Source organism: Schistocerca americana, chromosome 1 (genome assembly GCF_021461395.2).
Source record: "Schistocerca americana isolate TAMUIC-IGC-003095 chromosome 1, iqSchAmer2.1, whole genome shotgun sequence".
Taxonomy (NCBI): domain Eukaryota; kingdom Metazoa; phylum Arthropoda; class Insecta; order Orthoptera; family Acrididae; genus Schistocerca; species Schistocerca americana.
In genome coordinates this window covers 1,099,606,656-1,099,619,027 of record NC_060119.1, presented here as the reverse complement: position 1 = coordinate 1,099,619,027, position 12,372 = coordinate 1,099,606,656, and the positions used below count along the sequence as shown (strand labels likewise).

General features: G+C 41.0%; 1 protein-coding gene across 1 annotated transcript in view; it reads right to left on the bottom strand.

Annotated features, from left to right (window-relative positions):
- LOC124596598 overlaps nt 1-12,372 on the bottom strand; it is a 113,770-nt gene that overhangs the window by 80,091 nt on the left and 21,307 nt on the right. Inside the window, exons 6-7 of the mRNA XM_047135798.1 lie at nt 8,357-8,519; nt 8,130-8,211 (exon numbers count right to left, since the gene is read on the bottom strand). Of these exons, the coding sequence (XP_046991754.1) occupies nt 8,130-8,211; nt 8,357-8,519 (245 nt within the window). The remainder of the gene's footprint in view (nt 1-8,129; nt 8,212-8,356; nt 8,520-12,372) is intronic.

Genomic DNA, 12,372 nt, shown 5'->3' with positions numbered 1-12,372 from the left:
AGGCTATCCGTGATCTGAAGGCTGACCGGTCCATCATCATTCTTCCGGCGGACAAGGGTTCCACGACCGTGGTACTTGATCGTCGGGAGTATGTGGCTGAGGGACTGCGTCAGCTTTCAGACAACACCACATACAAAGTTTGCCAAGGTAATCCCATTCCTGATGTCCAGGCGGAGCTTCAGGGAATCCTCAGAACCTTAGGCCCCCTACAAAACCTTTCACCTGACTCCATCAACCTCCTGACCCCACCGACACCCCGCACCCCTACCTTCTACCTTCTTCCTAAAATTCACAAACCCAATCATCCTGGCCGTCCCATTGTAGCTGGTTACCAAGCCCCCACAGAACGTATCTCTGCCTACGTAGATCAACACCTTCAACCCATTATGTGCAGTCTCCCATCCTTCATCAAAGACACCAACCACTTTCTCGAACGCCTGGAATCCTTACCCAATCCGTTACCCCCAGAAACCATCCTTGTAACCATTGATGCCACTTCCTTATACACAAATATCCCGCACGTCCAGGGCCTCGCTGCAATGGAGCACTTCCTTTCACGCCGATCACCTGCCACCCTACCCAAAACCTCTTTCCTCATTACCTTAGCCAGCTTCATCCTGACCCACAACTTCTTCACTTTTGAAGGCCAGACATACCAGCAATTAAAGGGAACAGCCATGGGTACCAGGATGGCCCCTTCGTACGCCAACCTATTCATGGGTCGCTTAGAGGAAGCCTTCTTGGTTACCCAGGCCTGCCAACCCAAAGTTTGGTACAGATTTATTGATGACATCTTCATGATCTGGACTCACAGTGAAGAAGAACTCCAGAATTTCCTCTCCAACCTCAACTCCTTTGGTTCCATCAGATTCACCTGGTCCTACTCCAAATCCCATGCCACTTTCCTTGATGTTGACCTCCACCTGTCCAATGGCCAGCTTCACACGTCCGTCCACATCAAACCCACCAACAAGCAACAGTACCTCCATTACGACAGCTGCCACCCATTCCACATCAAACGGTCCCTTCCCTACAGCCTAGGTCTTCGTGGCAAACGAATCTGCTCCAGTCCGGAATCCCTGAAGCATTACACCAACAACCTGACAACAGCTTTCGCATCCCGCAACTACCCTCCCGACCTGGTACAGAAGCAAATAACCAGAGCAACTTCCTCATCCTCTCAAACCCAGAACCTCCCACAGAAGAACCACAAAAGTGCCCCACTTGTGACAGGATACTTTCCGGGACTGGATCAGATTCTGAATGTGGCTCTCCAGCAGGGATACGACTTCCTAAAATCCTGCCCAGAAATGAGATCCATCCTTCATGAAATCCTCCCCACTCCACCAAGAGTGTCTTTCCGCCGTCCACCTAACCTTCGTAACCTCTTAGTTCATCCCTATGAAATCCCCAAACCACCTTCCCTACCCTCTGGCTCCTACCCTTGTAACCGCCCCCGGTGTAAAACCTGTCCCATGCACCCTCCCACCACCACCTACTCCAGTCCTGTAACCCGGAAGGTGTACACGATCAAAGGCAGAGCCACGTGTGAAAGCACCCACGTGATCTACCAACTGACCTGCCTACACTGTGACGCATTCTATGTGGGAATGACCAGCAACAAACTGTCCATTCGCATGAATGGACACAGGCAGACAGTGTTTGTTGGTAATGAGGATCACCCTGTGGCTAAACATGCCTTGGTGCACGGCCAGCACATCTTGGCACAGTGTTACACCGTCCGGGTTATCTGGATACTTCCCACCAACACCAACCTATCCGAACTCCGGAGATGGGAACTTGCCCTTCAGTATATCCTCTCTTCTCGTCATCCGCCAGGCCTCAATCTCCGCTAATTTCAAGTTGCCGCCACTCATACCTCACCTGTCTTTCAACAACTTCTTTGCCTCTACACTTCTGCCTCGACTGACATCTCTGCCCAAACTCTTTGTCTTTAAATATGTCTGCTTGTGTCTGTATGTGTGGATGGATATGTGCGTGTGTGCGAGTGTATACCTGTCCTTTTTTCCCCCTAAGGTAAGTCTTTCCGCTCCCGGGATTGGAATGACTCCTTACCCTCTCCTTTAAAACCCACTTCCTTTCGTCTTCCCCTCTCCTTCCCTCTTTCCTGATGAGGCAACAGTTTGTTGCGAAAGCTTGAATTTTGTGTGTATGTTTGTGTTTGTTTGTGTGTCTGTCGACCTGCCAGCACTTTCATTTGGTAAGTCACATCATCTTTGTTTTCAAATTATTATTATTATTATTTTTTTTTTTTAAATGTTACAGTCTTGCTAAGATTAAGTGTTTCCTTGTGTTTGCCCTATTATATTTTGCTCTGTCATTACCTAGAGGCTTCACAATTGGTAAGTTAGAGGAACAGACGATTACCAAACCAGAAGCTGTTTAGTGTTTGTTAGATCCAGCACCACAAACAAGAATAGACAATACAGAACTGCATAGACAGTCAGACATACAGATCTTGACTCAGATTACTGGTGCCCATCCTAGATACTAATACCACTATCTTGGTTTCTTATTTCTCAGCTAAGTCAGGGAACAATATGTTAGTGCTTGTGGACAGTTTGTCAACAGCTGAAAAGCTGGGTTGTTGGGCAGATATACAGTTGTTATATATGACCAAATTACATTTAATAAGAGATGCTAAAACATATGTCATATACCATGAGGACCTGAGAAATGGTCCAACATTTTAAGTAATGAGGAAATGATTAGTGCAGCAGTACAGAAGGTAAAACAGTTTTAGGTATTATTGGGAACAGTTAAATGGTGTGTTGCAAAGACAGTTTCATGGGCACAATAAGAAAACCCAATGTTAATACCTACCAGTTAAAGTAGAGTGATGACAGAAATGGCATGCTTCTGCAGAAAGCAGATCAAAGAGCTTTGGATGCATTTGTGATTGCTATCCAATGTATTGAGAAAGGTACATACAGATGAAATTCCTAAGGATTTACATAAAACCATAGGCACAGCAATGGCTGTAGAAGAAATGGAGGCAATTTCTACTAAATAAGACAGAGACAGATTATTCCCCAACAGAGTAGGAAATGTTGAGGCTCATTTACGGTGTGACATTCTTCTGTTGCTATCTATTTGGTAAGAAGTTTAAGGCAGTAATGGATCATACAGTGTAGAAATAGTTGTTGGGGTTCAAGGATCCATCAAGCATATCAATGCAGTGGGCACTTAAACTAAGAGACATTAATTTCAAAGTTATCCATAAACCTGGTACATATCATTGGAATGCAAATGGCCTTAGTAGAAAAGTCATTGTATTACTGAGAGTGGAATGGCAAAACGCCCGAGCTACTGACAAGGACTGCATGTGCTGACAATAGCATGTTAAGCAAGATAGCGAACCTTGGACTGTGTGTTGTAGTTCCAGTCACAATGTGACACAAAGTGTTAAAACAGCCACATAATCTATGTTATCTGGCCAGAGGGGGCATATGACTACAGAACAGCATGTAGCTGAGAATTACTGGTGGTGTACATGTAGACAAGATGTGGAAAAACATGTGAAACATTGTGTAGCATGCACGCAATGGACTGAAATTGAGGCATCGCCATATTCTTCAGCAAAAGTTGCTGGAAGCTAGTGACCCTTTTAAAATGATTGGAATGGCTATCTTTGGCCCTTATCTACAAACACTGGTGGGGGGACTGCTATATTCTTGTCACAACAGATCATTTTCTGCAGTATATGGGGAGGATAGCTATCCCAAATCAGTAAGCTGTTACAGTAGCACAGGTAATGGTTAATAGTTGGTTAGTAATGTTTGGTATTCCAGAAACATTAATTACAGATTAGAGCACCAATTTTATGTAAGTGTTAATGAAGCAGCTGTGTCATCTATTATGCAAACATAAGTTAAGGACAAGTGTATTACGTCCGCAGTGAATAGAAGAACAGAGAGTGTGGACTGGAAAATAGGGAAAATGCTATGCCACTTTCTAAATAACCATCACAATGATCAAGATACTGTGTTGCTATACATTTTCACCACAGTGAATAGAAGAACAGAGAGTGTGGATAGGAAAACAGGGAAAACGATATGCCACTTTCTAAATAACCATCACAATGATCGAGATACTGTGTTGCTATACATTTTCACCACAGTGAATAGAAGAACAGAGAGTGTGGATAGGAAAATTGGGAAAATGATATGCCACTTTCTAAATAGCCATCACAATGATCGAGATACTGTGTTGCTATCCATGAAAGCATAGTCTTATCACTATAAGAAGTGGTGCATGGTCAAAAAATGTCATCACCATTTGGAATTATCAAATCTAAGATAGGAAATCCAGTGCAACTTTATGCTAGGACATTTCAGGAAAGTGTGGAAGCAGGTAACTAAGGACAATACAAAGTCTACGAATGTCAGGAATGATGAGGCAGCACAATGTGAAGCTACCTAAGTACTGTGTAGGACAGTGCAAGATGTTAACAAGCCTGTAAACCCCAAAGGGTAAAACAAAGAATTTGCCACCCTCTATCAAGATCCTTTTCAAGTATTTGAATGATGTCACCGGTGAATGTTAAGCTACAGCTGCCAATGCATACAGTGGACATACAAGTCAGATGTATCTGTCCTTTATGGGTGTGCTAGATATGCTACTGCTGCTACCAGTGCCGCCATTGGAAAATGGGAAAGTGGGTGGTGGGGGTGGGAATAGTGAGAGGAAGAAAGGACAGATTGCATCCACACAAGCTACTACATGCAAATCACCAAATGCTATAAGGACATGGAAGTGACAGTGGATTAGAATTTCAGATTTATTAGGTGTAGGTAAAGATGGACTGCTACTTACTGTAAAGATAACATGTTAAGTTGCAGACAGGCACAATTAAAATACACTTACACATAAGCTTTCAGCCACAGCCTTCATCAGAAAAACTTCATTCATAGAAGCAAGCATTCCTCACACACACATGACCACAAATACCGGCAGCTCGGGGCAGAATCTGGCCCAAGCTCCTAGAGTTGGTGGTCATGTGTGCATGAGATATGCTTGCTTGTGTGATGAATGGTGTGTGTTTCTCTTTTTCCAATAAAGGCTGTGCCTGAAAGCTTATGTGTAAGTATCTTTTAATTGTGCTGTCTGCAAATTAGTGTATTATCTTTACAGTAAGTAGCAATCTATCTTTTCTTACATTGTTGATGTTCCTACTTGGAGTTTGCATTGTTAGAGTTATTAGGTATATTTTTGAATATCTAATGTTATGTACTATGGTAATAAGAATATGTGAAGTGGTTGTTGTACAAATGATGAAGGGTTTCTGAGTTACTTAAATGCATTCTTTTATGAGGGCTTTTGTCTTTATGTATTTCTATGTATTTTGCTCAAGAGTATACAGAAGTCTTGCAGTGTGAGGATGGTGATACAACAGTGTGGTTATAGATGGATATTAAAGTTTGGTTTAGTAAGTATCATGTTCATTATATGTGGATGAGTAGGTTAACAATTTTGGGTGTACCCTCTGCACCCCTGCCCCCTCCCCCCTCCCCCTAATGAATGTAGGATGGCAGGGACAAAGTTTGTTATCTTGTTGCATGTATATAGCATGGACAGTATACTGATGAGTATTTTTTGGTTGTATGACTGGTCACAGCTGTGAGAACAGCATTTCTATTTTTAGAAGCAGCAAATGGGAGTGTTTGTGGGAGGAGGGGGGGGGAAGGACAGATTGCATCCACACAAGCTACTACATGCAAATAACCAAATGCTATAAGGACATGGAAGTGACAGTGGATTAGAATTTCAGATTTATTAGGTGTAGGTAAAGATGGACTGCTACTTACTGTAAAGATAACATGTCATAACAGATCATTTTCTGCAGTATTCTTACAAAGTTTATGAAGAAATTAATTAAATAGAGGGAAAGTTTGTTATAACTTTTTTTTTTTTTTTTTTTTAAAAAAAAAAAAAAAGACTGTCCCAGATGATCCAGACTGCCAGAGGGATATGCGAAATGGAATTGTTTTTAGAGAAGACAGGAGCAGATGGTTGGCAATGCGACAGCCTAGCACCAAAACTTTACTTTCAGAGTGGAGCTCCCCACTGGATATACTCAGTATATGATCCAATGTTAGTCACTGCTAATTGCTACAAACAAGGATGATCTAAGAGTACAGAGCACCTGGAGCTGTGACGTAACAAAATATTAATAAACAGTATGATGTGTGACATTTTGGGACTGACTTTTTGGCTTCCAACACCCATAACAGGGCTACAGATCTGCACCTAATATATCTGCTATTGTACTTGTCTGAGAAACCTTTGGGAATATTACCAGCCAGGAATATAACCTACCTGAACAATGCCTCAGATCCCACCTTACTCAGTTTATTGGACAAGCTAAAATTAGTGCAGAAGAGGTGCATTAGTGGCAAGCACATTCAACAGTATCACAGTAGATACAATCACACAATCATGGTGGTGGGAATCTCATGTACAGTACCATTTTGATCCTGGTTCTCACTTGTGCAGCTTATGTCTACCTATGGTGGAGAAATGCCCAACCTCCTGAATTTCCCATCAACCCTATACTGACTAACTGTGTCACTCCAACAATGTGACTAATCATAAGTACACCAATCATTGAACACTGTAAAGTGGACTGGACTAGCAGAAGGGCAACGAGAGTGGAAAGTGTAAATATTTGTGCAAAGGAAGAATATATAATGTACTATGTAATGTTTAAGTAATTTACACATTTAGCAGCAGCCTGAAATTCAGTGGATGAAATCTTTTAAAGTGGGAAGAGTGTTGCACGACACCTACCATAGCAGACATCATAGTCCATGGTCAGTTGGGCCAGGATGCTGCCTGCAAAATTCCGCTGCCAGAGTTGGAATATTGCTGAGATGGCATGGTGCAAAACAACCAGCCAGAGAAGAGGCAAAAACAGTTAATCATGCTACACTGTCTCAGCCCCTCTACATGCTCAGAAGTGGTACCTTGTCAATATAAAACTGGGGCAAGCAAGCTCCACCTTAGCAATTTCTGTTGCTAACTGCTGCCTATGCCAAGAACTACTCCACGCCAGTCATTGACCTAATGTGGTTCAGCTAACCTCTTCTACAACTAGCCACCACTTTGCCAGCTGGTGGTCTACAGGACACTCCTATGCCTGATGCTGCTGGTGTTTGAATGATACTGTTGGGCTGGGTTGCCCTCCCAGTTGTCGTCAACCAACTCCTGGACGTCTCGAAAGGGTACCAGGTTTGCAACCTTAGCTTGGGTGCATCCCACACCTGACCCACTGCTGCTGCTGCCTGCCTGCCTGGCACTTCCTTGCATTGCAGTTGGCAGAATTCCTGACTTAGCACTGCATTCATAAGGCCACTCACATAGCAACTCATCAGGGCAACTTTGCTATGTGTTGATGATATGTGGAGCCAACACACTGTCTTCTGTTATGCTGACACAGGCTCTGCCACCCAGAATCAACGCACATCAATAATAAGCCACCAGTGGTCTCTGTACAGGTTCTTGCAAAATAAACTGTGATGTTTATATTGCTGTATTTCTGATTCCACAGCTGTCTGAGAACTGGTGCTTCTCACACATTGTCCTTCCAGAGTCATCATCCTGTCATTTTATGTTGTCAGTGCCTATTGGACCATACTGATACTTATGTGGCTGGCTACCCATATCAATTGTTCGCTGTCCTATATATATAAAAAAAATCAACATATCAGATAGCAGCTGAAAAAGCACACACAAAAAAAAAGAAACTGGAAAAATCAATAGGTTTTGGATGTATATTCACCCAACAGAAGAAAGCTAGCAGTTAGAAACAATAAAAATAACTATGCAGGAAAATCACAGAGGAGTCAAAGTCAAAAGATACAGTATAACTACCTGCATCTCCCTCAATTAAACATCTCATGGTTTTTCCACCTACCAATTCAAAGTTGTATTTCCTCTTTACATCAAATATTTCATATATTATGTAAATCAATGCTTTGCAAGGTTATGTATACATCCTTTATTTTGGCACAGCTTAACATATGGAACTTTTTTTAAACCTCTTTGTTTGATATAAATTCGATACAGATATTTTTGTCTCTGTAGACACAGGAAATTTTGAGACATACCTTGTTGGCTTAGGGCACCAATCGTAACAAGCATTACTTCACTCAAGTCCCATGATGGTTGCTCCAACATATTAAGGCTAAACTGCTTCCTTGATGCATTGATCCCAGTGAATGGAAAATTCTCACCAGTAGAATTTTTCTGAAAAATATATGTTTATTCTTAGCTCGAAGAAAAAATTTTTTTGCAACAGGACTTAAGAACTTCAATTGGTCCATGTTGATTATACCTGTGCAATAGGTAGCCTTGTTTCACTACCCAAAATGAAAGTAAGGAGAAATGTGATACCCACAAGTAGTGAGAACAGAGAGACCCACACGTCCAGAGAAAACGGTAAAGAGTAAATGTTACGAGCAGCTCGAAGTGACTGGACCTTATAAAAAAGTTGTGGTCTGAAAAACAAGAAACATTAAAGGGTCATTTCATTTTCTATAATTCATCATCCAATGTATACATAATTTAATTTAATTTAAACAAAGTTACCAACATCTGAGTGGTGGAATTCTTAACAGCATGGGATACCAGCATATAATTAGCTCTAATAATAATGTATTTGCTATCTAGAAATTAAGTGAACCTTTTGGAGTAAATTTTAGATCACTGTTACTAACCTTTCTGATGAAAAAATGGAAAATGAACACCCTGAAGCAATGATACTAAAGAAACAAAATTTTGACACATGTTATACAGATCATATACTGTGGATAACTGTCTTTAATAACAATTTCAGCATCTTATATGCCTTTTCAAATGGCACAGCAGCCCTCAAGTTGTGTGTAGAGATGATGAATTTCAGGTCATATTGATATCAATGCTTCAGGCTACTTCTGCCTGTTTTTGTAGTTTGTATGAGTAGCACAGGACAGCCTAGATAGGATTGCATCAAGTCTAAAAGATGCTCATTAGTGCATGGGTCTGATTAGTGTGGTAGCCATAAGGGTTGGCAAGCTTTTTTGAGATCATGTTTTATGATGCAAGTAGTGTATGGAAGGACACAGCCCTGCTGAAAGTGTATGCTACTCTAATGCTGAAGGATTGGAACAGAATGGAATGGATGGTGTTCTGGACACAGCCTACACTGTTCATTATTTCCTCAGCAAACATCACAAGTTCATGCTCATCATATGCAATGGGTCATTACACTACAAGCCCTGGAGTTGGTCGTGTATGTTGCTGTCTCACAAATCACGAACACTGATGCCAAGACAGATTATGCTTTTATCGCTAAACACATATTTGAGCCATTCAGCTCTCTGGTTGTGTTTTTCACTGTTGAGCTAGATGGTTATGAAGTGTGAGAGGGAGTCTGGTGAGTAGCATCCTCGTTCATTGTCTAGATCCAAAGACGGTCATACCTGCCATTCTGTTTGAACATTGTTGGTGATTTATGCTGTGCCAATGTGAAATAAATAATGGTTGCTCCTCCAATGTATCATTCCAGGCTGAATGTGCATGTCATTGTCATCTGTAAACAGGATGATAAATGTGATCACCCTGTAGAACATTGATGCCAGTGTTGAAACACAGTTTAAATCTCATGTCCAAAATTGGGTGTCAATCCCCTCTTTGCATATCTACAGTGATTACTAATTCAGTTTTACGCCTGAAGCAACAGACAATTTCTTCACCAAGCAGTCTTTTTATGGACCAGCATTTTCATGCTCACTATGTACTTCCTTCTCTATGCACAATATCGTGTTTTGATATATTGCTCTATTACCCCACTTAAATGTGTTTTTCTTCTATGTAACACCTTTAGTGGTATTCATATTTCTGCCTATTTCATATTCCTGTGTTTTTTCTCTTTTTATTTGCACCACTATATACAAAGGGGCCAGAGGTTTGGAGTCAAAACTATACAGATGATGAACTTTGACGCAAGGAACTAATGAACAGAATAAATATTATGTTATTTGTTGACATAAAAGAGCTAAACTTTATAGCACCAAACTTAAACTTATAGCAACCATTTAAAATTATCCTGAATGGCTGTCTGTGGCTTGAACAAACCAGTTTCTCATAAGTTTCTGTCTGCTGTGGTAAGTTTCTTCTGCCGGTTGTAAAACTTTCATCTGTTCACCTAGTTGACTTTCCAGGTACTGCATCCTGCTGTACTGTATACAGTGATGGGACAAAATCTCAACACCATGAAACGATTAATATAGAGTAATGAAATACTTGTGTCTAGGTACTATATTTAAGTGATTAATGCTACAAGATCACGGGTTTGTGTAACCATGAGAAAAGCCAATGCATATGTGAAATACTGGTACATTAATAACCCTTGCAACCACCAGAATGTTGAATGCAAGCATGCAAATGTGCATGCATTGTGTTGTACAGGTGCTGGATGTCATATTTTGGAATGGAGTTCCATGCCTGCTGCACTTTGTCAGTCAATACAGGAATGGTTAATGTTGCTTGTGGGTGGCAATGGAGTTGTCATCTGATGATGTCACATGCGTGCCTGATTGGAGATAGATCTGGTGATTGAGCAGGCCAAGGTAACAAGCTGACACTCAGGAGAGCATGTTGGGTTACAACAGTGGTCCTCAACTGGCCCCTCCTAACTAACACATGGTTGTCACTGGCACTGAGGCAGAACCAGCTTTCATCAGGAAACACAACAGACCTCCACTCTGCCCTCCAATGAGCAAACTGTGGAAGTTTGCAGTCAGCAAAATGCATGTTGCAGGGGCTGTCCTTGGAGTAACCAATTTGTAACTGTGGTGTCAATTGCTGCTCAGGTTGCTGTTGCAGGTGCAGTATGATGTGCCTGAGCCATATGCCTAACATAATCATCTTCCCTCTCAGTATTGCCATATGGCCTTCCAGAGCCCAGTCTTCTTGCAACTGTAGGCTGTACATTCTCACGATCACTTCTACAGGTCTTTCTGCAACATCACAGAAGGAACATCCAGCTTCTCATAGCCCTATGACACGATCTAGTTAAAACTCAGTGAGGTGTTGGTAATGGTGTCTTTGTCATTTTAAAGGTGTTCTTGACTAACATCAACTCAGTACATCCAATGCCAAAGGTAACTAATGCAGCTTATATCTGAAGCAAACCTAATTTGCATTCCCAGAGTGGTGCTACAATCACCACTCCTACATGAGTGGCATGAAATTGATTAGATGTCATCTTTCAGGTGCAGAAACACACCTACCAACTTTCATTTACCTCACACAAGCCCTTCTTTGTGGTGTTGCTTTTTTATATCAGTAGATTAAATACATATTTACAAGTTAGTGTAATGAATAATACCTTGTCTTCAACAACTGGTAAGGAACTGAAAAGAGTGGTAAACCACGCTGTGGACACTTCACAAACAATTGTCAGTTGTTTTTAATTGTAGCATCATCAAGGTTGATGCAGTCAGTTTCTTGTTATGAAACACAAGTAATTTCAAACATGTCTCTCAAAACCATAGTGCTTATTCAAGATTTCATACCACGTGACCATTTGTCTCCTTATTTCAAAATCCTCAGTTTAGGATCCTCGGCAACCAATTCTGACACTAAAGGTTTGGGACATCCCATACGACACTCAATAGTTTTACATCTACACATCTAAACTGAAGTTTCACAAATATGAGTTTGAGTCTTAATAACAGCAAGTAGCTGTTTCCTAGAGTGGCATCTGACCCAGATTTCTACTTTGAGTGGGTGCAGTTAGCTATATTCTGACTGACTGCCTGAGCTATCCAGACACATCCCAACAAACAGTTTTCTTTGAAAACAGGTCCACAGATGCTAAAAAGTTTTGAGATGACTCCATAACCACCTGAAACTCTACAGTAACAGGCTCAGCATAGTTAATTACTTAGTTTCATGTTCCATGCATCATTTTCATAATAAACCTTAATTATGTGGAATGAATGTCCATGAGACATTTTATATCAGTCGATAGTGATCAGATATTTTAGTTGCAGCCACCCCTTTCTGTACTAAAGACAGCTTTAATGTGGAGTAATGAATGTCATTTTTCTTCTGGTACTGTAATAATGTACATCATTGTTCCTTCTGAACTGCAAATGGATCATTTACAGCAAATGTAATGAGGGAATAAATACACCGTGAAGTAGTAGCCAAAATGTCCAACTCCTTAAACACATCTACTAGATGATCATAGGTGAGCATCATATATCATTCATAAAGCACATTTTTTTTAGCAATGAAGACTTTCTTTCTTAAAGATGAGTTACCCCAGAACATTATTAAATATGATGTTATTAACCGAAAATA